Below are 24,660 nucleotides of genomic sequence, written 5' to 3'. Positions count from 1 at the left end.
ATCTCTTTATCAAAACTTCTGAAGAACTAGTACAACAAATTTATTTTAAAACCATGAATTACAATACCCAGAGACCAAAGATGGCAACCTCTGTGCCAATAATATCACATAGATCAAGACAACTTGACCCTTATTTATAGGCTTACCCAAATTTTTTAGTACAAACATCGTTTTTTATAGAGAATAATTAACTAAATCGATGCATTAATAAGGATATTAATAACTTTATGGAGCAAAACGACCCATAGTCTTACCCCCATCTACAACAATTACTTGACCAGTGATATAAGATGATGCAGGCATGACAAGGAATGAAGCAACTGTTGCGATCTCCACTGGCTCTCCAATCCTTCCAAGAGGAACACCCATATTTTCTACTTTAGAAAGGCTACCCTCCGCTTCAAAATACTGCAACAATTATAATTCCAAATTAGTTGATTCAATTAATCAAATGAGTATATATGTATATACATATATTTTTGTGTCTGTGTGTGTGTAGCATCTATAATTCAATTTTTGAAGCTCACGGATAATAACAATGGAGTTATGATCGGTCCAGGTGCAATACAGTTGACTCGAATATTATCTTTTGCCCACTCCAAAGCTAAACTTTTCGTCAGCTGATTCATTCCACCTGACATTGAATCATACAAATATGGTTTATCATTAATTCAATGATCTTTCATATTGGAAGGGTGGATTAGTTGATGATGTAGATGATATGAATGTAATATTACGAGTGATTTGGTGATACAATTAGAAACGAAAATGATAACTCGTAGATGATGTAGAATCTTAAATTCTTGAAGCTAAAATGAAATTATTGTTTATAATGGCTACATGGATAAAATTTCCATAAAATGAGAGCTTTACCCGGATAAGAATGAGTTGCAAGATAAAAATAAATCAAGATCAAAGATTGTTAAAATTAAGACAGATAGTTTTATCATTGATGCATAGAGGGATACTTAGTGACTCATTTTTAGGGCCTTTGATTTCATATGGCTTGATGTTGTTCGATTTTTCTCTCATGATCGAAGATTAGATTTCAACTCTTCTAACAGCCTTTTGTCTTTTATTGCTCCGGGGAACTTCAATCAGATAAGTTTTCTTTTGAGTCATTTTGTTATTTTGCTGTGCGAATTTTAACAGCTGTTCTGCTCAATATGCCTTGATTAGAAGCAAAATAAATCTAATAAAGATAATAGATGCAGCTTAAAAAAAGCCTATATAATGTCACTTGCCTTTAGTGGCACCATAAAGACTTAATAGTGGAAATGCCATTAAACTTCCGGTGGAGGAAATGAATAAAATATTGCCGATCCCAGATGCCTTCATAAGCGGGTGAGCCAATTGGCTCGAATGGAAAGCAGATTCCAAATTTGTCGACATTAAAAATTTATAATCTTCTTTTGTAATTTCGAAGGCAGGCTTATGTACGTTCGTCCCTGTATTATTGATCTACATACATACATACATAGACACAACTTGTTTAATTAGTGAACTACGTAATTATAAGCGTAATCGAAGATGGAGATTGTTATACTTAACGAGTATGTTGAGCTTTCCTTGGAACAAAGAAGACACTGTCTCAATTAGTTTCTCTCTCTCTGCTCGTGAAGAAACATCACACACAGAGGCTGTGACATCAAGCTTCAAGCTTTGCCAGTGCTCCAGAGATTTATCGAGTTCCTTCTGATTTCGAGCACATGTGTGTACCTTTGCTCCATGTCTAGCCAACTCTTCAACAATTGCTTGCCTATGGTTAAACATAGTTGATTCAGGCTTTATCTATCTTTAAATTAATAATATAATAGAAAAAGAGAAGAGAAGAGAAGAGAAGAAGGCCAAACCCGATTCCTTTGGAGCCACCGGTGATTCCTTTGGAGCCACCGAGCTGTGGCTCCATGAAGAGACCATCTGCCCTCAAACTCAACCTTCGCCATATCAAAATGATGAATTGCTTAGAGATTTATGGCCAATATATGCTGAGTGTTTGCACTCATATGTATTATATTAGCAGCTTTAAAAAGATGGTTGGGCTATCTCATTGCCTCATCAATGACGTAACCGTCCCGAATAAGACAGTACAGAAATCCAACAGTTGGCAGGCAGCCCCCCTCAATTTAGTAATCCTGATGCCTTTCTGCTAATTAGTCTTGTTGGAAAATTAGGATTAGGAGATCGGATAGTCGAATTAATCATTTTGTTTATTCTTTATTGAGCCACTCGCAGCCACTCGCATTGTTGAAAAACCAATGCTACTTTCGTCCCACATATTCGGTACTTCGAGCCACTCGCAGCCTCCACATAGAGCCGAAACTTTGTAACTTGAAAGGAATTAGAAATAAATAAGAAAATAAAGAAGCAGGGAAGCGGACTGGATCGGTAGATGAAGCGAGGATCAGCGAAGGTGCTACTGAGTCTTCATCGAACATCAGATTTATGATGCACTAGCAATTAGAGCAACTAGCCGAAATATCTCCTAAATATTGGACTAATGCTAATTTAGTTAGCTCTACTACGAAAACATGAACTAGCTATTTTGTTGGATATTTTATGCACGTTTATGGTGCTAATATTGAACCCTTGAATGTTATGTGAATAAATGATGCACAAATCAATGAGAAAATATTGCATCCGGATTCTGAGTCTAGACAAAAGATGTGATACAGCGGAGGTCTGAGCGCCCGCTCTGCTACGCTGTAATAAGTCCATTGTTCGGACGCAACTCTACTTTCAGACTCTGTAGGTAATATTTTTTTCAAATCAATACTGCCAACAAGATTTTGTTAGACATATTTTTTAATTAAATAAGAATTTGATTTCTATCAAGCTGTCTGATAATAAAAATTTCCTTTCATCCTATTACATTAATTTTTGGAAAGAGACTACAGGCCTTTTTTGTGTGATACAAATAGAGACTTAAATGACATCTTGCCATGACATGAAATTTTAGCATTTTGAAGCTAAAATGAAAGTGCTTAATTATAATGGCTATACGGATAAAAATGAGGGGTTTTACGATGATAAAAGTGGGATGCAAGGTCAAAATAAATCAAGATAAAAAAATATTAAAATTAAGAAAGATAAATTTATTATTAATGCACGGCGTGATGCTATAAAATATCTAAATGCACCCTCTAACATTTATTGAGAGATGGTCAGGAAGAAGTAATATTTAGACTCATTTTAGGAAAAAAAATATTACATTAGGGCTCTGCACGTAGAGTTACGTGCGGAGTCCAATGAAATCACAGCACACACTTGAATGTGAGAAAAAAAAATCGATTAGATAACACAAGAGAATATTCCTCCTGTGTTATTCAAGTGTTGTTATTGTGTGTTATTTAAATATTATTGATATGTTATTGTGTTATTATAACATCAGAAATATTCCCAGAACACAATTACACATGAATAACATAAATAACACCTGAATAACATGGGGGGAATATTCTCCTATGTTACCTATGTTACCGGGAATGACGTGATTTCATTGGACTCTACACATAACTCTACGTGCGGAGTCCTGATGCAATATTTTTTCCTTATATCAGTAAGTTAGTACGTAAGAAATAATTCACCATATGAGTATAATTTTTTTCTTAAAAAAGAATTCTATTAATTAGAACTATAATTTTTTTAATTTTATAAATGTTAAATTATAATTTGATTATTATTTTTTGTCGGTAAGAAATGATGTATGAAAATATTATATTTATTTTGGGAGATATTTGAGTTATTTTAATTTCATATATATGTGACTTGGAAAGTTTTCAGATATTTATATTGTCTTCTTCGTAAGTGCCATGCAGCCTGTATGACCGCTTTTTCTATCAGGAAATTGAGCCCCACCTAATCCACTCAATTATTCCATTTTTTCAAAAAAGAAAAAATCTGGTAGCATTATCACCTTCCCAATTTCAACTTCTACAATCAGTATGGTGCTTCTTTTTATTATTTCTGCACTTTTTGTTTACATAGGAGAATTTCGTGTATGTCTGATCGATCATCAAGAAAATATTGTGTATGAAATCTGGACACGAGCTGTATCCGTGCAACGATCGTGATATAGCTGAGGTCCGAGCTCCCGCTCCGCCCTGCTATATCACATCTAATGTCCGGACGCATCTATACGTCCAGACTCTGGACGCAATATTTTTTCCCAATCATCAGACCATGCGCTCGGACTCTGGGCATAATATTTTTTCCAATCATCAGACCACTTTATCGTTCGCCAATATTTTTCTTATCAATAATTTAAAATAAATTAATTAATCATAATCTAAGTATTATTTACTTTGTTTTTAAATAACCTACATAAAATTTAAATTTCATAAAATTTAATTTAATAATTAAATTAAAATTAAATTAAATTTTTTCTAATGATAAATTTTAAATTTTGAATTAATTTAATTGTCTAAAAAATTTTAAAAAATTATAATAAAAAAGTTTCACTCACAATTTTCACTTATTATTCCACCTAATTGGAGCAAAAAAATTTCAAAAAAAAAAAATATTGTTCCAAGTTACTCTAAAACTTTTATTTACGGCCAATTAAATAATAGAAGGATATCTACATACATATCACCTAAATCTTCTGTATTTACAGATCTAACACCTAAACTACGACTTTTACCGTTCAATTCTTTCATATCACAACAATAATATCAACATGTTAACTTCAAGTAAGTGAAATACATCCTTCCATGCATAGAATGTGGCATGTACAAAAAATTTGAGGGCAGTGTTAAATGTGTAAATACATAAGATTTTAGTGGTATGGATGTAAATCTTTCTATAACACTGTCATTGCCGGTCCCAAGTCCGGATGTGAAAAGTTGAGGGTTGTGTTAGGTAGTCGACAACCAGCGAAAAATTTGTCAAAAAAATCATGACATGAATTCTTTTGATAATTGTGTAAGTGCTAGGACGTCCCCTGGAAGCGACGCGCTGTATACCCTGAATGCAGTGAAAAGTGTGCAAGGGCCGCTACATCGGTGCCCGGGTGTAGTGTTAAATAAGCAAGAGTTCCCACATTATGGGCGTATGTGGGTAAAGAAGTTAGTCCATGAAACTAATGAAACTAATATTAGGATAGAATCTTGGAATATAGGCACTCTCAATGGTAAATTAATGGAATTAGTTGATATTATGATTCATAGAAAAATTAATATCTTATGTATTCAAGAAACTAAGTGGGTTGGAGAAAAGGCCAAGGAGATTAATAATTTAGGTTTTAAACTTTGATATTCTGGTAAGAGTCGCGCTAGAAATAGTATAGGTGTTATAATGAGTATGAAAGATAATATTGTAAAAATTAATAGAGTCGAAGATACAATTATAGCTCTTAAGATTATCATTGATACTAAGAATTTTAATACTATAAGTGCTTATGCTCTTCAAGTAGGTTTGGATACAGGGTCTAAAGATAAATTTTGGAATGACTTAGAAAACTTAATACAGATGATACCTCGATGATACCTCTTGAAGAAAGAAAAGAATTTTTATTGGAAGAGATTTAAATGGACATGTTGGTAGAGTGGTAGATGACTTCAAAAATACTAATGGTGGCTACGGTTTTGGAGTAACTAATGAAGAAGGTAGAACTATTTTAGATTTTGCTTTGACGTATGACTTTGTTATTACTAATACTTTATTCAAGAAAAGAGATGAGCATCTTATTACTTATAAGAGTGGATCTAATAAAACACAAATTGATTATTTTCTTATGAGAAGAAGAGATCATCGCGATTGTAAAGATTGTAAGGTCATTCCAAGTGAGAATTTAAGTACTCAACATCGTTTATTAGTTATAGATTTTAAGATTAAGAGTTGCAAAATAAGGAATACTAGAACTTATCATCGTAGAATTAGATGGAGAAACTTAAAAGACATATATAAAATTATTTTTATGAGTAAAATTCAAGATTTCAAATTCTGGGATATTCATGAAGAAGCAAATGTTATGTGGGATAAAGTAACAAATACTATTAAACAAGTAGCAAAAGATGTGCTTGAAGAATCAAAAAAAAAGTTTTTATAAATAAAAATAGTTAGTGGTGGAATAATAATGTGTAAGAAAAGATAAAATATAAGAAATTATATTATAAAAATTGATTTAAATGTAAAAGCTTAGAGAACTGAGAAAAATATCAAACGGTCCGCAGGGAGTCTAAAAGAACAATCTGTGACACTAAAAATTCTGCTTTTAATGATCTTTATAATATATTAAATACTAAAGAGAGTGAAAAATATATGTATAAATTAGCCAAACAAAGAGAAAAGAAAAGTAACGATTTAACTCAAATAAAGTGTATTAAAGATAAAAATCAGAAAGTAATTTTCTTGGAAAAAGATATTCAACATAGGTGGGTGAGTTACTTTGATAAACATTTTAATGAAGTTTCTGAAAATATGATCGACCTTAGTGATCTTAATATCATGAATAATAATAAAACGTTTCATTTTTACCATCGCATTAGTAAAAAAGAAATTGAGGAGGCTTTAAAGAAAACCAAGGGTGGAAAATCTGTACGATTTGATGATATCCCAATTGAAGTGTGAAAATATTTGGGAGATTTTGGAGTTTCTGGGCTTACTAAACTCTTTAATATTATTTTAAAAACTAAAAAGATGTCTGAGGAGTGGAGGAAGAGTATTTTGGTCAACATTTTTAAGAATAAAGGGGATGCACAAGAGTGTGCAAATTATAGAGAAATTAAGTTGATGTGTCATACTTTAAAGTTATGGGATTGAACATAGGTTAAGACGCATCACAAAGATTTCTCATAATCAATTTGGATTTATGTCGGGCAGGTCTACTGTGGAAGTTATACATTTATTGAGAGGTTTGATAGAGAAGTTCAGAGATAATAAGGAGAATCTACATTTGATTTTTATTGATTTAGAGAAAGCTTACGATAAGGTTCCAAGAGATATTCTTTAGAGAGTTATTGAGAAGAAAAGTGTTGATATGACTTATATTCAAGTCATTAAAGATATGTATACTAGAGTTGTTACTTGTGTTCAAACTGAAGGAGTATTGACCAAATATTTTCCTATTTCTGTTGGATTATATCAGGGATCAGCTTTAAGCCTATATCTCTTTGCTTTAATTATGGATGGTCTTACTGGACATCTACAGGAGGATGTATCTTGGTGTATGCTTTTTGCTGATGATATCCTTCTCGTGGATAAAACGAGAGAAAAAACTTGAATTATGGAGGTCTACATTGGAGTATAAAGGCCTTCATTTAAGTAGAACTAAAATTGAATACATGGAATGTAATTTTAGTAGTAATAGCTCTAGTGACAGAAGTGTGACTTTAGGTAATCAAATTATTAAAAGGTGTGAACGATTTAGATATCTTGGGTCTGTTGTTCAAAGCGATTGTGATATAGATGGGGAGGTTAATAATAGAATTCAAGTTGGTTGGTTGAAGTAAAGGAATGCTTCGGGCCTTTTGTGTGATAGAAAAGTACCGCTTAGACTGAAAGGAAAATTTTATAATACGGTGGTGAGACCTGCAATGCTCTATGGCGCTGAATGTTGGCCTTTAAAAGAGAAGCATAATAATAAGTTAAGTGTTGCCGAGATGAAAATGATTAGGTGGATGAGTGACTTTACACTTAGATACAAAATGCGAAATAAATATATTCGTGATAGGGTTGGTGTAGCTCCTGTGACAGACAAAATTAGAGAAAGTCGACTTAGATGGTTTGGTCACATTAAAGTCGACCATCTGATGATCCAATTAAGAGGGTAGATGTTTTAGATTCGACTTGTGTTAAGAAAGGCAGAGGTAGACCTAGGAAGACTTGGGCTTATTGTATTAAAAATGATCTTAATTTACTAGAACTAAATGAAAATATGACACTAAATAGGACGCAATGGAGAAAAAGGATTCATGTAGCCGACCCCACGTAGTGGGATTAAGGCTTTGTTGTTGTTGTTGTTGTTGTTGTTGCATGTAAATTTTTCTTTAGGAAAAAATAATGTTGCTCCTCCAAATTCTAATGTCTTTTCCAAGCTCTAACGGACAAAGAAATTGCAAAGAGGAAAGTTTTTCCTACTTTTTTGGGGATGGGAGTAATATGAGCTTGTTGTGGGATCCTTGGATGAATTACACTACTACATCACATATTTTACAAACAGAGTAGATTTTGTTCCAATTCAGGGGTGAAACCAATCTTTTTTTGGGGCGGTGGGGTATTGAGGGGCAAAACATATTGGTAAGAATTGATCATGCTCTCTTGAGTTGAAAGGCAAAATACTTGAAATTAATAAACAAGAAATTTGGGACTAGAAAAGGGTTGTGACGATTTCATATGTAAGGAGCAACTTAGTGGCTAATTTGTTAGTGTCTTTAATTTCATATGGTTGGATGTTTGCTTTATCTCCAAAAATCCTAGATTTGCATTTGACCCTTCTAACAGTTTTTTGGCCCTCTGATAGCTCTGAGGATCTTTAATCGGATAAGTTGAGCCCCAACCCAGAGTCATTTTATTATTGTTTTTGTGCAATTTTTAGCAGTTGTTATGTTCAAAGTGTTTATATGGCTCTTTTTATTTTGCCTTCTAATATTTGTCATTGTACTTAAATATTTTCTAATTAAATTTTGGGAGTGCCAAACTCTAAAATACTTATTCAGATGACCTAAAATATTAATATATTACTAATAAAATATTTATTTTAAAATTTGTTCAAAATAAGACCGAAAAAAGAAAAGTACAACCAATAAAGAGATTATGGTGTCTATCAGTGCTTGATGTCCTCCACTTCAAGTCATCGACCTCGAGGGGGATAATTTTGTGACCAAAAGATTGCCCTTGAAGTTGAGACAGTGGATTTCTAGAACCTAATTTTGATGTTGTCGTTGCACGAACTTACATGGTATATCTTCGTATGACAACAAGAAAAAACTTTAAGGTTGATACGCCACCGACAAATTTTCTTTATCCGACACAAATTTCGAAACACGACACGGATGTCGAGATAATATTTTGAGCAAATAATGTTCAAGCATTGATAAAAACTCATCCAGAGCTCCAATTTCAACAAACTTATAATCAAACTGACCGGCTCAATGAGACGAACCTAATGATATCAAAGTCATTCCAATCCGAGACAAATCAAGCCCATATCAAGTCATTAAACCATTCTTGAAAGATTTTCAGATACATTTGGAAGATCAAACAGTTGCCAAATTTGACAAGCTTATAGTCGAATCGAGCGTTTCAATAAGACGAATCCAACAAGTCTAAGATTTTGCAATTCCAACATCTTTAAGGCACTCCAATGCCTATTAAACATTGTTTGATCGGAAGAAGCTCACCAGACCGTTCAATTAAAATGATTCATACTCATGCATTAATGATACCCATAACACTATAAATAGAGTCTCGCTGCTCAAATGAAATGAGGTACTTGAAGCTTCAGAGAGAATTTAAATCTCTGATAAGGAGCTTAAGTCCAGTACCATCCCAACATTCGTCGACCATAGCTGATCGCCATCGACCACCGCCGGTCATCGTCGACACCCTTCAATCGTCGTCAGCCAGTGTCTACCGTCACCATCAATCACCACCAATCATCGTCGATCACTAGCAACCAGACATCGCCAGCCATCATCGTGGGACTTGAGCTCAACACTACGGTCCATGTGTCAACAACGACCTACGTGTTTTCGACCCACACGACATATGGACGTCATTCATACTCGCCCCTACGACCTACGTGGTTCATAGCTTGTGCAGCTCCCGATTAAGACCCCTGCGACCTATGGACGTAATTCTTACTCGCCCATACGACCTAAGTGGTTCATAGCTTGTGTATCTCCCGACTTCAGCCCCCACGGCCTATGGATATCATTCATGCTCGCCCCTACAACCTATGTGGATCATAGCCCATGCAACACCAGATTCCAACTTTCTCGTTGTATGGACGTCATTCATACTCACCCCTACGACCTACCTAGTTCACAGCTCGTGCAACTTCTGAACCTGGCTCCTGTGACTTACGAATGCCATTCATACTCGCCCAAACGACCTACTTGGTCATCAGCTCATGCAACTCCCGACTCCGGCCCTCGCAGCCTACGAATATCTTTCATATTCGTACTTATAGCCTACGTGGTTCACAGCTCGTGCAACTCCCGACTTCGCCCCGAGAGATCTACGGACGTCATTCATACTCGCCACTACAGTTTATGTGGTCCACAACTCTCGTAACTGCTTACTACACTTTCTTTGGCCAATCAATGTTTTTAGAGCAACCATCTACAACACTCACAAAGGAATACTACCTTCACAACAATTAACAATAACCCTTGCAACTTGTCGTCACCAAGAATTGCAACCAGATTATAGTTATACAACTTTGTAATTTCATCTTCCCTAATTGAGGAGAATAATGGACCTGTGAACTCATCATTCATAGTAGATTATTTTAATTGGACTATACCTCGCGGTTTTCCCCCCTTTCAAGGGTTTTTCATGTAAAAAGTCGGGTATCTCCTCCTGCTTACTTCTCTTCTATTATTTGTGTGCGTTGAATTCTCGTGCAACTTTAAGACGATAATTCATTACTCAATCGCCGCGAATTTTCTGGCACGCATTAAAGGTAATTGTAAAAAATAAAACAAATGAACAAAATAGCAAGTAGGAAATGTTATAATTAGGCAAAGAAACACTCATTTTGATAAAGATCGAACTGAAATTTTCTCATGGTTTGCAAAATTAAATTTCAGTAAGCATTTCTATTTGCACTACTCTAATGATCAAAACAACATTTCTGCATAGCTAACACTAAGAAAAAATATTATCCTGTAACACTCGATCATTCCTTTGCTTCAAGTACAAGAAAATATCATCAAATAAAATTGCCAATACTTGAGAAAACATATATATATAGCATCATATTTATTTCGACGAATCATTCAAAGTACTGTAAGAAACTGTCCAAAAAAGTCATCAATTATATGTTTTAGTTAAGCTCTCCGTTGAAGGGACAACCTCAAAATAATCTCTTTATCAAGAATTCTGAAGAAAAAGTGCAAGAAATTTATTTTAAATCCACAAACTACAATACCCAGAGACCAAAGAGGGCAACCTCTATGCCAATAATATCACATAGATCAAGAAAACTTGACCCTTATTTATAGGCTTACCCCAATTTCTTAGTACAACATCATTTTTATAGAGAATAATTAACTAAATGGAAGCATTAATAAGGATATTAATAAATTTATGTAGCAAGACGACCCATAATCATACCCCCATCCACAACAATTACTTGACCGGTGATATAAGATGATGCCGGCATGCAAAGGAATGAAGCAACTGTTGCTATCTCCACTGGCTCTCCTATCCTTCCAAGAGGAACACCCATTTTTTCTACTTCAGAAATGCTGCCCTCCTTCTCAAAATACTGCAACAATTACAATTCCAAATTAATTGATTTAATTAATCAAATGACTATATATGTATATACATATATTTGTGTGTGTGTGTGTGTGTAGCATCTTTAACTCTATTTTTGAAGCTCACAGATAATAACAATGGAGTTATGATCGGTCCAGGTGCAATGCAGTTGACTCGAATGTTTTCTTTTGCCCACTCCAAAGCCAGATTCCTCGTCAGCTGATTCATTCCACCTGAAATTGAATCATACAAATATGGTTTATAATTAATTCAATGTTCTTTCAAATTTAGAGCTTGGATTACTTGATAATGTGGATAAAATTTTTGGTGAACTTCTTAAGATGAAGGATGTGTGATTAAGTAACATAGAAACATAAATTTATGAGAAGGAGATTTAACTTAAAATTTTTAAGCAAAGTTTGATTAGACTAGCTATATTATATGGATGTTAATGTTAAGTGAAAAATAAGTTCAGTAAAGAGAATAAATGAGGCTGAGAAAAAAGCTTATACACTGTCACTTGCCTTTAGTGGCACCGTAAATACTTGATAGCGGAAATGCCATTAAACCTCCCGCCGAGGAAATGAATACAATATTGCCGATCCCGGATGCCTTCATAAGTGGGTGAGCCAATTGGCTCAAATGGAAAGCAGATTCCAAATTTGTGGACATCAAAAACCTATAATCTTCTTCTGTAATTTCGATGGCAGGCTTATGTATGTTTGTCCCTGCATTATTGACCTACAAACATGCATACATAGACACACAACTTGTTTAATTAATGAACTGTGTGCTTATAAGCATATCGAAGATGAAGATTGTTATACTTAACGAGTATGTTGAGCTTTCCTTGGAACAGAGAAGACACTGTCTCCATTAGTTTCTCTCTCTCTGCTCGTGAAGAAACATCACACACAGAGGCTGTGACATCAAGCTTCAAGCTTTGCCAGTGCTCCAGAGATTTATCGAGTTCCTTCTGATTTCGAGCACATGTGTGTACCTTTGCTCCATGTCTAGCCAACTCTTCAACTATTGCTTGCCTTTAATAAATTATATGGTTAAAGATAGTTGATTCAGGCTTTATCTATCTTGAAATTAATAAGAGAGGAGAAGAGGAAGAAGGCCAAACCCGATTCCTTTGGAGCCACCGGTGACCAAGGCTGTGGCTCCATGAAGAGACCATCTGCTCTCAAACTCAACCTTTGCCATATCTAAATCCTTTGCCATATCTAAATGATGACTAAATGATGACAAGCTTAAAGATAAGCTATTTCTGGCCGATATATGCTGAGTGTTTGCACTCGTATGTATTTATTTGCAGCTTGAAAAAATTGGTTGGGCTATCTCATTCTCTCATCAATGACGCAAACGTCAGAATAAGACATTAGTGAAATCCAACAGTTGGCAGGCCCCTGAATTGCCTCTTCTAAGAGTAATTCGCCTTGTTGGAAAATTAGGATTAGGAAATTGGATATTCGAATTAATCATTTTATTTATTCTTTATTTCCCTCAAGAAAAAAAAAAAAAAAACAAAAAAACTAATGCTAGTTTCGTCCCATATATTCGGTACTTCGAGCCACTGGCCGCGTCCACATAGAGCTGAAAGTCTGTAACTTGAAAGGAATTAGAAATAATTAAGAAAATAAAGAAGCAGGAAAGCGGACTGGATCGGTAGATGAAGCGAAGATAATAGAAGGTGCAATTAGAGCAACTAGTCCAAATATCTCCTAAATATTGAGCTAGTGCTAATTTAGTTCACTCACTCTACAACTAAAACATTACTAGCTATTTTGCAGGATATTTTAAGCATGTTTATCATTAATGCAGAGCGTGATATCACTGAAATATCTCAACTAACCCTCTAACATTTATTGGGAGATGGTCTGGATGAAGTAATATTTAGACACATGTCACTAAGTTAGTATATAAGAAATTATTAGCTACAGGAATACATTTTTTTTTCTTAAAAAAGAATTCTATTATTTAAAACTATAATCTTTTTAAATTTATAAATGTTAAATTATAATTTGATTATTATTATTTTTTTTAAGAAATGAAAAATGAAAATATTTTATTTGTTATATATTATCTTCTTCACAAGTGCCATATGCAAACTATATTGGCCTCTTTTTTATTAATATCCTAATCCAATGGTTTATACCTCTACTTTAGTTTTGTAGTCAGGAAATTGAGCCCACCTAATCCACTCAATTATTGTATTAAAAAAAAAGAAAAAATCTTTTAGCATTATCATTTATTTTTCATATCAACTTCTCCTTGCCAATTTCAGGATCCGTTTGGGGCAGCTTATTTGGTGCGATGACGTTTTGAAAATGCAACTTACCTGTTTGGGTAAACTGTGTTTTGACAGTCTACGCATTTTCAAAACGCTGAAAACATAATTTTCACACTGCACTTATCTAGGTGTTGTGGCAGCTTTCTGGCAGTGGTATGACTTTTCTACAAAAAAAAAAATTTGTAATAACCATCGCACCTAGCTTTTCAGCTGATTACTTTTAATGAGCTTATCAGCAGATTATTCAATAAGCTGCAGTTGCCCCAAACAGACCCTCAATTTCTATAATCAGTCTGGCGCTCCTTATTATTTCAACACTTTTTGTTTGGATGGAAGAACTTCGCGTATGTCCAATCATTAGGCCACTTTAACATCCGCCAATATTTTTTAATCAATAATTTAAATTAAATTAATTAAACATATTCTAAAAAATTATTTACTTTGATTTTAAATAAACTAAATAAAATTTAAATTTCTAAAAACTTAATTTAATAATTAAATTAAAATTAAATTGAATTGTTTCTAATAATAAATTTTAAAATTCGAATTAATTAAATTTAATTTAATTGTCCAAATAATTTTAAAAAATGAACATGAAAAAAATTAATTCACACTTTTCACTTATTATTCCACCTAATTGGAGCAATTTTTTTTTTTAAAAAAAGTTCCCAGTTACTCTACAACCTTTATTTACGGCCAATTAAAAAAAAAAGAGGATATCTACATACATACCACCTAAATCTTATGTATTTACAGTTCTAACACCTAAACTACGACTTTTACCATCCAATTCTTTCATATCACATTAAAAATATCACCATGTTAACTTTCAATAAGTGAAGTACACCCTTTCATGCATAGAATGTGGCATCTACGAAAAATTTGAAGGCTGTATTAAATATGTAAATACATAAGATTTTAGTGGTATGCATGTAAATCTTTCTATGGAAAAAATAATGTTGCACCTCCAAATTCCAATGTCTTTTCCAGGCTCCACCAGACAGAAAATGTAAAAAAGGAAAGTTTTTCCTATTTTATTGGGGATGGGATTAATAAGAGCTTGTTGTGGGACTCTTGGGTGAATTACACGACTTCATCACATATTTTACAAGAGAGCAGTTTTTGTTTCATACTCAGGGGTAGAATCAATGTCTTTTTTGAGGGCGGCAAATTATGACCCTAGACCCAATATGAGAGGGACTAAAATAACGAAGGCAAAATAATATTTCAAGAAAGGCAAAATAACAAATTGCTTTCCCATATAAATAAAAATCTAAATTTGAGCGGGGGAGAGAGCAATTGCCCCCTATCCCTACCCTTCCACTTCTCTAATAGTCACCAGGTTATTTTGAGCTACCTTATGTAGATTGTAACATGATGTTTATATACTTCGTAAGTATGTGCTTACAAATCTGAATTAAAAAGACACGTCACATCTAAATGAAATTACGATGATGTGACATTCTCATCCACCGTTATCCGCACATACTTACAAAGTATGTAATATACTCCTTCCCTCCCGTCTTCTTTCTATTCCTTTCTTGAGGTTGCAACTCGTACTTGTTGGGCACTTGGAACTTTCCTTCTATTCTTCCTTGAGGTGCTACTAATGACATATTTTAACACATTGATAAGAACTGATCATGCTCTCTTGAGTCGAAAGGCAAAATATTTGGAAGTACAAAAACAAGTTATCTGGGAATTCAAAAGGGCTATGATGATTTCTTATGTGAGGAGCAACTTAGTGGCTAAATTGTTAGTGTCCTTAATTTCATATGGCAGGATGGTTGATCTATCTCTCATGTTCCTAGATTTATATTTGACTCTTCTCACGACAACTTGTCCCACTGATGGCTTCGAAGGTCTTTAATTGAATAAGCTAAGCCCCTCAGAGTCATTTTGTTGCTGTTTTTGTGCAGATTTTAACAGCAGTTCTATTCAATGTATTTATATTACTCATTTTATTTTACCTTTTAGAATTTATCCTTATTGTTTAAATATTTTCTAATGAAATTTTGCAAGTGTCAAAGTCTAAAATTTTATTCAGAGGAGCTAAATTATTAATATATTACTAAGTAAGTATTTATTTTTAAATTTGTTCAGCATAACATAAAAAATTAGCAAAATACAACCAATAAAGAGATTATGGTGCCTATCAGTGCTTGACGTCCTCTACATCAAATTGTCGACCTCGAGGGGGATAATTTTGTGACCAGGAGGTTGCTCTAGAAGATGAGACACTGAATTTTTGTGGAGCCTAATTTTGTTTTGTGGTTGCATGATACTATTGAAATATAAACTTGGTTTTAATTTTTTAAATAAAGCTTAATTTCTAGAAGCTTATTCTAGCATATGTGGTAGGTATGAAATTATTGTGTCGTAGGTGTGGTAGGTGTGAAATTATTGTGTGGTAGGTATGAAATTATTTGTAACCATTTGATTGAAATTGTGGTGGCACAATCCTAACCATTAATTTAGGAGGTGTTACTAGTATAAGTAGGGGTAGAGTTTTTGAGTTTGTATCAAACCAAGTTAAGGTGATAAATAAGTGTGAAGCTTATTCCATAAGTTCTTAGCCTTTGTCATATCGAAAAAGGTTTCTCCATTCCAACAAAGTTGTATCAATGTCTAAAGGTTCCTTTATAGAGTAATGACAAACGGTGACATGGTTTCCTTCAAAGTTCCGATGCTTAAGGAAAGCATCCACGACAATTAGAGTATCAAGATGAAAGCACTCCTTGGAGCGCATGACGTTTGGGAGGTTGTGGAGAAAGGCTACGATGAGCCAAGTGACGAGTCTGTTCTATCCACAACACAAAAGGATAGCTTAAGAGACTTGCGAAAGAGAGATAAGAATGCTCTCTTCCTCATTTATCAAGCTTTAGATGAAGATGGTTTTGAGAAGATCTCAAGTGCTACTTCGGCCAAAATAGCATGGAAGAAACTCGAGGTTTCGTATAAGGGAGAAGAGAAGGTTAAAAAGGTACGACTTTAAACTTTAAGAAGCCAATTTGAGGTTTTGCATATGAAAGAAGACGAGTTGGTCTTCGATTACTTTTCTAGAGTCATTACCATTTCCAATAAACTAAAAAGAAATAGTGAGAAGTTAGAAGATGTGACTATCATGAAAAAGATTCTTCAATCGTTAGATTCAAAATTTGATAATATAAATATCACAACCATTATCAAAGTGACGAATGACTTACAAACGATGACGATAGAGCAACTTCTGGGTTCATTGCAAGCCCATGAAGAAAAGAAGAAAATGAATGAAGAGATTGTCGAACAACTTCTCAAGACGAATATCCAATCAACTCAGAAAGATGAAAGCTTCAACATCATTAGAAGCCAACATGGAAGAGGTAATGGACAAGGACGAGGTCATGCTAGCAAGCAAGGATGGAGTACCAACAATAAATATGAGAAAAGAGAAAGATCTACAAGAGGACGTGGTCGAGGGCACTCAAACTCAAGGTATGATAAATCTCAAATTAAGTGCTATAATTGTAATAAGTTCGAGCATTAAGCGAAAGAATAAAGAGCACCTAAGTACAAAGTTAATGAAAGAGTCAACTACATAGAAGAAAAAAGAAAAGAAGATGACACTATACTTCTAGCATATAAGAACAATGAAAGAGGTGAAGATAGTACATGGTACCTTGACATCGGTGCAAGCAACCATATGTGTGGGAGACAAAGCATGTTCGTAGAGCTTGACGAATCAGTAAGAAGCAATGTGTCTTTTGAAGATGAGTCCAAGATAAAGGTGAAAGACAAATGTAACATTCTCATTCGTCAGAAAAATGAGAAACTTCAATTTATTTCTAATGCTTACTTTGTGTAGAATATGAAGAGCAACATCTTGAGTTTAGGGCAACTCTTGGAGAAAGAATATGATATTCACTTGAAAGAAAATACTCTCTTCTTAAAAGACAATAGTGGTAACTTGATTGCTAAGTTGTCAATGTCTAAAAATAGAATGTTCTCACTCAACATTCAAAATGATATTGTCAAATGTCTGAAGACCTGTTATAAAGATGCTTCTTGGCTCTGACATCTTCGATTTGGGCATCTCAACTTTGGAGGACTCGATTTGCTTTCAAAGAAAGAGATGGTAATAGGATTACCTTGCATCAACCACCCTGATCAATTAAGTGAAGGATGCTTACTCGGAAAGCACTTCAGGAAAAACTTTCTAAGGGAGTCAAGTTCAAGAGCCCAAAAGCCTCTTGAGCTCATACATACAAATGTCTGTGGTCCAATAAAACCAAACTAACTCGAAAAGAGCAACCATTTTCATCTCTTCATAGATGATTTTTCACGAAAAACATGGGTGTATTTCTTAAAACAAAAATCAGAGGTTTTTTGAATATTCAAGAAATTTAAGGCAGATGTAGAGATAGAGAGTGGTCTCAAGATCAAAGCTATGCGATCTAATCGAGGAGGAGAATTCACTTCAAAAGAATTTCAAGAATTCTGTGAAGCCAACGAAGTACGTCGACTTCTAACTGTTCCAAGATCCCCCCAACAAAATGGAGCAGCAGAAAAGAAGAATAAAACCATCCTCAACATGACAATGAGCATGTTAAAAAGTAAGAGATTGCCGAAGGAGTTTTGGGGAGAAGCGGGTAGCGGTTGCATGTGCTGTTTATTTGACTAACTGATCACCAACAAGAAGTGTGTTGGGAAAGACAACACAAGAATCATGGAGTGGAAGGAAGCCCGACATCTCTCATCTACTAGTTTTTGGATGCATAACTCATGTACACATACCCATCGAGAAAAGAAGTAAGCTGGATGACAAGAGCGAGAAGTTCATTTTCAAGGGTTACGACAACAACTCGAAAGGCTACAAGTTATACAATCCAAATACAAGGAAGACAACCATCAGCAGAGATGTCATATTCGATGAAGGAGGAGATGAGATTGGGGACTTAATGATGATGACTACAACTTTTTCTCATACTTTCAAGAAGAAGACGCAGAGCAGCTAAGGATCGAGCAAGCAAGAGAAGAGCCTACTACTCCACAAACAACATTGACTACAAGTAATCAAAGTAACTCATCATCATCAACTTCAAGAGAAAATTCAAATGAAAGAGTACAACGCTTCAGAAGATTAGAAGATCTATATGAGGTAACTATGAATCAAGATAATCTTACTTTTTTTTGTCTCTTTTCCGACTGTGAGCCCATGGATTTCCAAGAAGCCATACAAAGCAAGAAGTGAAAAGATGGAATAGATGAAGAAATCAAATCAATCGAGAAGAATGACACATGGGAGCTAGCTTCACTTCCTAAAGAGCATAAGACAATTGATGTGAAGTGGGTGTACAAAGCGAAGAAGAATTACAAAGGAGAAGTTGAAAGATACAAGGCAAGATTGGTGTCAAAAAGCTACAGTCAAAGAGCAGACATCGACTATGATAAGGTATTTGCCCCAGTTGCTCGATTAGAAACTATTAGACTAATCATCTCTTTGGCAGCTCAAAATAAGTGGAGAATACATCAAATGGATGTAAAATCTGCCTTCTTGAATGGAATACTTGAAGAAAAAGTCTACATTAACCAGCCATCAGGATATGAAGTCAAAGGGCAAGAAAACAAGGTTCTAAAGCTAAAAAAGGCTCTATACAGACTGAAGCAAGCACCACGAGAGTATCTGCAAGAGAAAGGCTTCATGAACTGTCCTTATGAGCATGCTCTTTACATTAAGAATGAGGATGAAAATGATTTGATTGTTTGTTTATATGTCGATGACTTGATCTTCATCGGAAACAATCCAAGCATGTTTGAAAAGTTCAAAGAAGCGATGACAAAGGAGTTTGAAATGACAGATATTGGGCTCATGACATACTGCCTTGGCATTAAAGTCAAGCAAGCGGAAGATGGGATCTTCATCTCTCAAGAAGGTTATGCAAGGGAGATATTGAAGAAATTTAAAATGGAGAATAACCGACTTATAAAAACCCTTGTAGAATGTGGAGTCAAGCTATCACAATTTGATGAGGGAAAAAGAATTGATCCAACATTTTTCAAGAGTTTGGTTGGAAGTTTGCCCTACTTGAAATGCACAAGAACAGGTATTCTTTATGCTGTTGGATTTGTCAGTCGCTACATGGAGACTCCGACTATTATCCACCTGAAGACCGCTAAAAGAATAATGCGCAATATCAAAGGTACAATTGATTTGGCTTATTTTACTCATCATCCAACAATTTCAAGCTTGTAGGATATAACGACAATCATTGGGCTGAAGACATTGATGATAAAAAGAGCACTACATGTTTCTTGTTCTTGATAGGAGATACTGCTTTCACTTGGATGTCAAAGAAACAACCAATTGTCACTCTTTCTACTTGTGAAGCAGAGTACGTGGCTGCAACCTCATGTGTTTGTCATGCAATTTGACTTCAAAACCAATTAAAGGAGTTAAGTTTACAACAAGAAGAGACGATCAAGATTTATATTGATAACAAGTCTGCAATCGCGCTAGCAAATAATCTAGTTTTCCATGATAGAAACAAGCACATTGATGTGCACTATCACTACATCAGCGAATGCATCGAAAGAAAGAAGTTACAAGTGCAGTACGTGAAGTCTCAAGATCAAGTTGCAGATATTTTTACCAAGCCACTCAAGAGTGAAGACTTTATTAAAATGAGAAGTTTGCTTGGAGTCACAAAATCAAGTTTAAAAGAGGGTGTTGAAATATAAACTTGATTTTAGTTGTTTAAATAAAGCTTAATTTCTAGAAGCTTATTCTAGAATATGTGGTAGGTATGAAATTATTGTTGGTGTGGTAGGTGTGGTAGGTGTGGTAGGTGTGAAATTATTGTGTGGTAGATATGAAATTATTTGTAACCAATGGATTGGAATTGTGGTGGCACAATCCTAACTATTAATTTAGGAGGTATCTCTAATATAAATAGGGGTAGAGTCTTTGAGTTTGTATCAAGCCAAGTTAAGGTGATAAATAAGAGTGAAGCTTCTTCCATATATTTTTAGCCTTTGTAATATCCAAAAGGCTTCTCCATTCCAACAGATACTTACATGGTATATGCTCGTATGACAACAAGAAAAAACTCTTAGGTAGTTGTAAAAAGTAAAACAAATGAACAAAATAGTAAATAGGGAATGTTTAAATTAGACATAGAAACACTCATTTGGCTAAAGCTGAAACTGAAATTTTCTGAAGGTTTGTAAAATTAAATTCCAGTAAGCATTTCGATTTGCACTACTTCAATGACCAAGAATTCCTATAAGCTCTCAATATAATCTCTTTATCAAGAATTCTGAAGAACAAGTACAAGAAATTTATTTCGAAACCATGAATTACAATACCCAGAGACCAAAGATGGCAACCTCTATGCCAATAATATCATATAGATCAAGAAAACTTGACCCTTATTTATTAGCTTACCCCACTTTTTAGTGCAAACATCCTTTCTTATAGAGAATAATTAACTAAATCAATGCATTAATAAGGATATTAATAAATTTATGGAGCAACACGACCCATAGTCATACCCCCATCCACAAAAATTACTTGACCGGTGATATAGGATGATGCAGACATGACAAGGAATGAAGCAACTGCTGCTATCTCCACTGGCTCTCCTATCCTTCCAAGAGGAACACCCAGTTTTTCTGCTTTAGAAATGCTACCCTCCGGTGCAAAAGACTGCAAAAATTATAATTCCAAATTAATCAAATGAATATATATGTATATACATATATTTGTGTGTGTGTGTGTGCGTGTATACATACATATATACATACATACATACATACATACATACATACATACATACATACATACATACATACATACATACATACATACATACATACATACATACATACATACATACATATACATACACATACATACATACATACATATACATATATATATATATATATATACATATGTATCATCTTTAAATCTATTTTTCAAGCTCACAGATAATAACAATGGAGTTATGATTGGTCCAGGTGCAATGCAGTTGACTCGAATATTATCTTTTGCCCACTCCAAAGCCAGCTTTCCCAGATTTCTCGTCAGCTGATTCATTCCACCTGAAATTGAATCACATAGATGTGATTTATCATTAATTCAATGTTTTTTCAAATTGAGAGGGTGGACTGGTTGATAATGTGGATAAGACTTTGAGTGAACTTTTTAAGAAGAAGGATGTGTGAATAAATTATATAGGAACAAAAATTTATTAGAAGGAGATTTAACTAAAAATTTTTAAGAAAATTTTGATTAGAATAGCTAGGGCTGTCAAAAAAACTCGTTGTTCGCGAACAGCTCATGTTCGGCTCGTTCATGTTCGACTCGTTCTTTAAGTAAACGAGCCGAACACGAACTTAACGAATAAGTTTTTAAAACTCGAATTATAAACGAGCCGAACACGAACAACTCTTTTTTTTTTGCTTGAAATTAAAAAATATATAATTATTAATATAATAATATATTACATAAATTATTTATATAATAATATATTATATATATTCATATCTAAGTTTAAATCATAAGGTCTTATATGGCTATGTGGTTAATGCCTTCTTTTGTATATATTTGATCCAAGTTCTAATCTCACACTTTACATCTATTTTTTCAATTTAATTTTTCCGAATCAATTTCGAGCCGAACACGAACACAAATATTTAAATCAAGCCGAACACGAACACACTGCTCACGAGCCGATTTCGAACACGAGCTATTTCAAACAAGCCGAACACGCGCTCAGGCTCGGCTCGTTTACAACCACAAGAATAGCTATATTTTATGGATCTTAATGTCAAGTGAAAAATAAGCTTAGGATGGTAAAGTTAAGTATTGTTTTAATAAAATATTGAAATGTTTTTTTTAAAATAAATAAAAATAAAAAATAATTTCATTTTATGACCTATGAATGTGTGACAAAATAAAAAAAAATGAAAATGATTATATTAGATAGATAGTGGGACTTGTATTTATTTAAAATCAATTCATAAAAAAAAATATTTCTGGGCGGTTTCATTATCTATAACAAATGTAGACTACACACAATTGAATTTTTGAAGGAGTTTCAAACACTGAAGATATTAACAAGTCCAGCTCCACTTAAATAATTTAATATTTGTGTGATTTATACAAATATTTCTTTCCCAACACTAACACATCTATGGTGTTGAAGATGAGATTCATACAAAATTCGATTAACTTTCGACTCTTATAACTGCTTTTTGCTCCTCTGATGGCTCCGGGGATCTCCAATCGGATAGGTTTTCTTTCAAGTCATTTTGTTGTTGTTTCTGTGTGTATTTTAACAGTTGTTCTATTCAATATGTCTTTGTTCCTCCATTAGATTATCTAAAATTTTAATATATTACTAAATAAAATACTTTTTATTAAAATTTGTTGAAAGTAATACCAAATAGAAACAAAACAATAAATGCAGCTGAAAAAAAAAAAAGCTTATACACGGTCACTTGCCTTTAGTGGTACCATAAACACTTAATAGTGGAAATGCAATTAAACTTCCGGCCGAGGAAATGAATACAATATTGCCGATCCCGGATGCCTTCATAAGTGGGTGAGCCAATTGGCTCAAATGGAAAGCGGATTCCAAATTTGTGGACATCAAAAACCTATAATCTTCTTCTGTAATTTCGATGGCAGGCTTATATACGCTCGTCCCTGTATTATTGATCTACATGCATATAGAGAACACAACTTTTTAAATTTATGAACTACGTACTCTTAAGCAGATCAAGGATGAAGATTGCTATACTTAACGAGTATGTTGAGCTTTCCTTGGAACAAAGAAGACACGGTCTCAATTAGTTTCTCTCTCTCTGCTCGTGAAGAAACATCACACACAGAGGCTGTGACATCAAGCTTCAAGCTTTGCCAGTGCTCCAGAGATTTATCGAGTTCCTTCTGATTTCGAGCACATGTGTGTACCTTTGCTCCATGTCTAGCCAACTCTTCAACTATTGCTTGCCTTTAATAAATTATATGGTTAAAGATAGTTGATTCAGGCTTTATCTATCTTGAAATTAATAATATAATAGAAACAGAGAAGAGAAGAGAAGAGAAGAAGGCCAAACCCGATTCCTTTGGAGCCGCCGGTGACCAAAGCTGTGGCTCCATGAAGAGACCATCTGCTCTCAAACTCAACCTTTGCCATATCTAAATGATGAACAAATTAGAGATTTATGGCCGATATATGCTGAGTGTTTGCCCTCAAGTATATTTATTTGCAGTTCGAAAAAAATGGCTGGGCTATCTGATTGGCTCATCAAGGACGCAACCGTTGGAAAAAGACAGCGTTGAAATCCAACAGTTGGCAGCCCCCCTGAATTGACTGTCTTGTAAGAGTAATTAGTCCCGTGCAGCCCCCCTGAATTGACTGTCTTGTAAGAGTAATTAGTCCTGTTGGAAAATAACTTATGGTAGTTTCATCCCATATATTCGGCACTTCGAGCCACTCGCGGCCTCCACATAAACCCGAAACTCTGTAACTTGAAAGGCAGCCTTTATACAGAACAAGTAAATGTAAGTAAGAGATAACTCACTATAGGACAAGTATGAATATATTGAACCAATAAATGGGCTGTCAATAGCACTGAGTATAGGAAAAATTATTCCATACGGTTCCGACACCGCACGTAGCTTGCGTGCGGTGTCCGATCCGGACCGTAAATCACCTGATTTACGATTCGGATGTATTTCGGTGGGCCCCATCTAATTTTTTTTTTAAAAAAAATGAAAATGATCCTGATCGTAGATCACCGTGATCTACGATCAGGATCGTACACCGCATGCAGGGATGCATGCGGTGTCCATACGCAATAATTTCTCCCGAGTATAGACTGTCTATAGCCTCGAAATTTAGTTATTCTTAGAGCTCTCCTCAAATTAATAATTCATAGGTTAGATT

General features: G+C 34.4%; 2 protein-coding genes across 6 annotated transcripts; both read right to left on the bottom strand.

Annotated features, from left to right (window-relative positions):
• On the bottom strand, positions 1-23,976 carry LOC110031342 (tropinone reductase-like). 5 transcript variants are annotated; one of them, XM_020734500.1, is made up of 6 exons: positions 23,899-23,976; positions 12,557-12,627; positions 12,260-12,467; positions 11,952-12,168; positions 11,536-11,660; positions 11,051-11,434 (listed from the first exon to the last, which is right to left on the bottom strand). In XM_020734500.1, exons 1-6 carry the CDS (start codon positions 23,905-23,907, stop codon positions 11,252-11,254), a joined length of 813 nt encoding a protein of 270 aa, XP_020590159.1. In that variant the 5' UTR covers positions 23,908-23,976; the 3' UTR covers positions 11,051-11,251. The 5 variants fall into 5 exon arrangements, with proteins under 5 accessions (XP_020590160.1, XP_020590158.1, XP_020590159.1 ...); XM_020734499.1 differs by lacking the exons at positions 11,051-11,434; positions 23,899-23,976 and adding an exon at positions 4-408 and having other exon boundaries at positions 11,554-11,660; positions 12,557-12,654; XM_020734497.1 differs by lacking the exon at positions 23,899-23,976 and having other exon boundaries at positions 12,557-12,654.
• Positions 20,995-23,976, bottom strand: LOC110031343 (tropinone reductase-like). The gene is made up of 5 exons (XM_020734502.1): positions 23,828-23,976; positions 23,514-23,721; positions 23,211-23,427; positions 21,690-21,805; positions 20,995-21,407 (listed from the first exon to the last, which is right to left on the bottom strand). The coding sequence occupies exons 1-5, from the start codon at positions 23,905-23,907 to the stop codon at positions 21,225-21,227; spliced, it is 804 nt and encodes a 267-aa protein (XP_020590161.1). The 5' UTR covers positions 23,908-23,976; the 3' UTR covers positions 20,995-21,224.
• Positions 23,977-24,660: the final 684 nt, after the last annotated feature.

This window comes from Phalaenopsis equestris, unplaced genomic scaffold (genome assembly GCF_001263595.1).
Source record: "Phalaenopsis equestris unplaced genomic scaffold, ASM126359v1 Scaffold000803, whole genome shotgun sequence".
NCBI classification, from domain to species: domain Eukaryota; kingdom Viridiplantae; phylum Streptophyta; class Magnoliopsida; order Asparagales; family Orchidaceae; genus Phalaenopsis; species Phalaenopsis equestris.
Note: the sequence above shows the minus strand (reverse complement) of the source record. Positions and strands in the feature narration are given on the sequence as shown.

What these genes read in the sequence shown, in the direction of transcription:
- LOC110031343 (XM_020734502.1), bottom strand. Translation starts at nt 23,907, where the DNA reads ATGGCAAAGGTTGAGTTTGAGAGCAGATGGTCTCTTCATGGAGCCACA. An exon ending in AAGGAAAGCTCAACATACTC is followed by an intron (nt 23,428 to 23,513) that starts GTTAAGTATAGC and finishes ATATGCATGTAG; the next exon opens with ATCAATAATACAGGGACGAG. An exon ending in TAACTCCATTGTTATTATCT is followed by an intron (nt 21,408 to 21,689) that starts GTGAGCTTGAAA and finishes TAATTTTTGCAG; the next exon opens with TCTTTTGCACCGGAGGGTAG.
- LOC110031342 (XM_020734497.1), bottom strand. Translation starts at nt 12,654, where the DNA reads ATGGCAAAGGATTTAGATATGGCAAAGGTTGAGTTTGAGAGCAGATGG. An exon ending in AAGGAAAGCTCAACATACTC is followed by an intron (nt 12,169 to 12,259) that starts GTTAAGTATAAC and finishes GCATGTTTGTAG; the next exon opens with GTCAATAATGCAGGGACAAA. An exon ending in TATTTACGGTGCCACTAAAG is followed by an intron (nt 11,661 to 11,951) that starts GCAAGTGACAGT and finishes ATTCAATTTCAG; the next exon opens with GTGGAATGAATCAGCTGACG.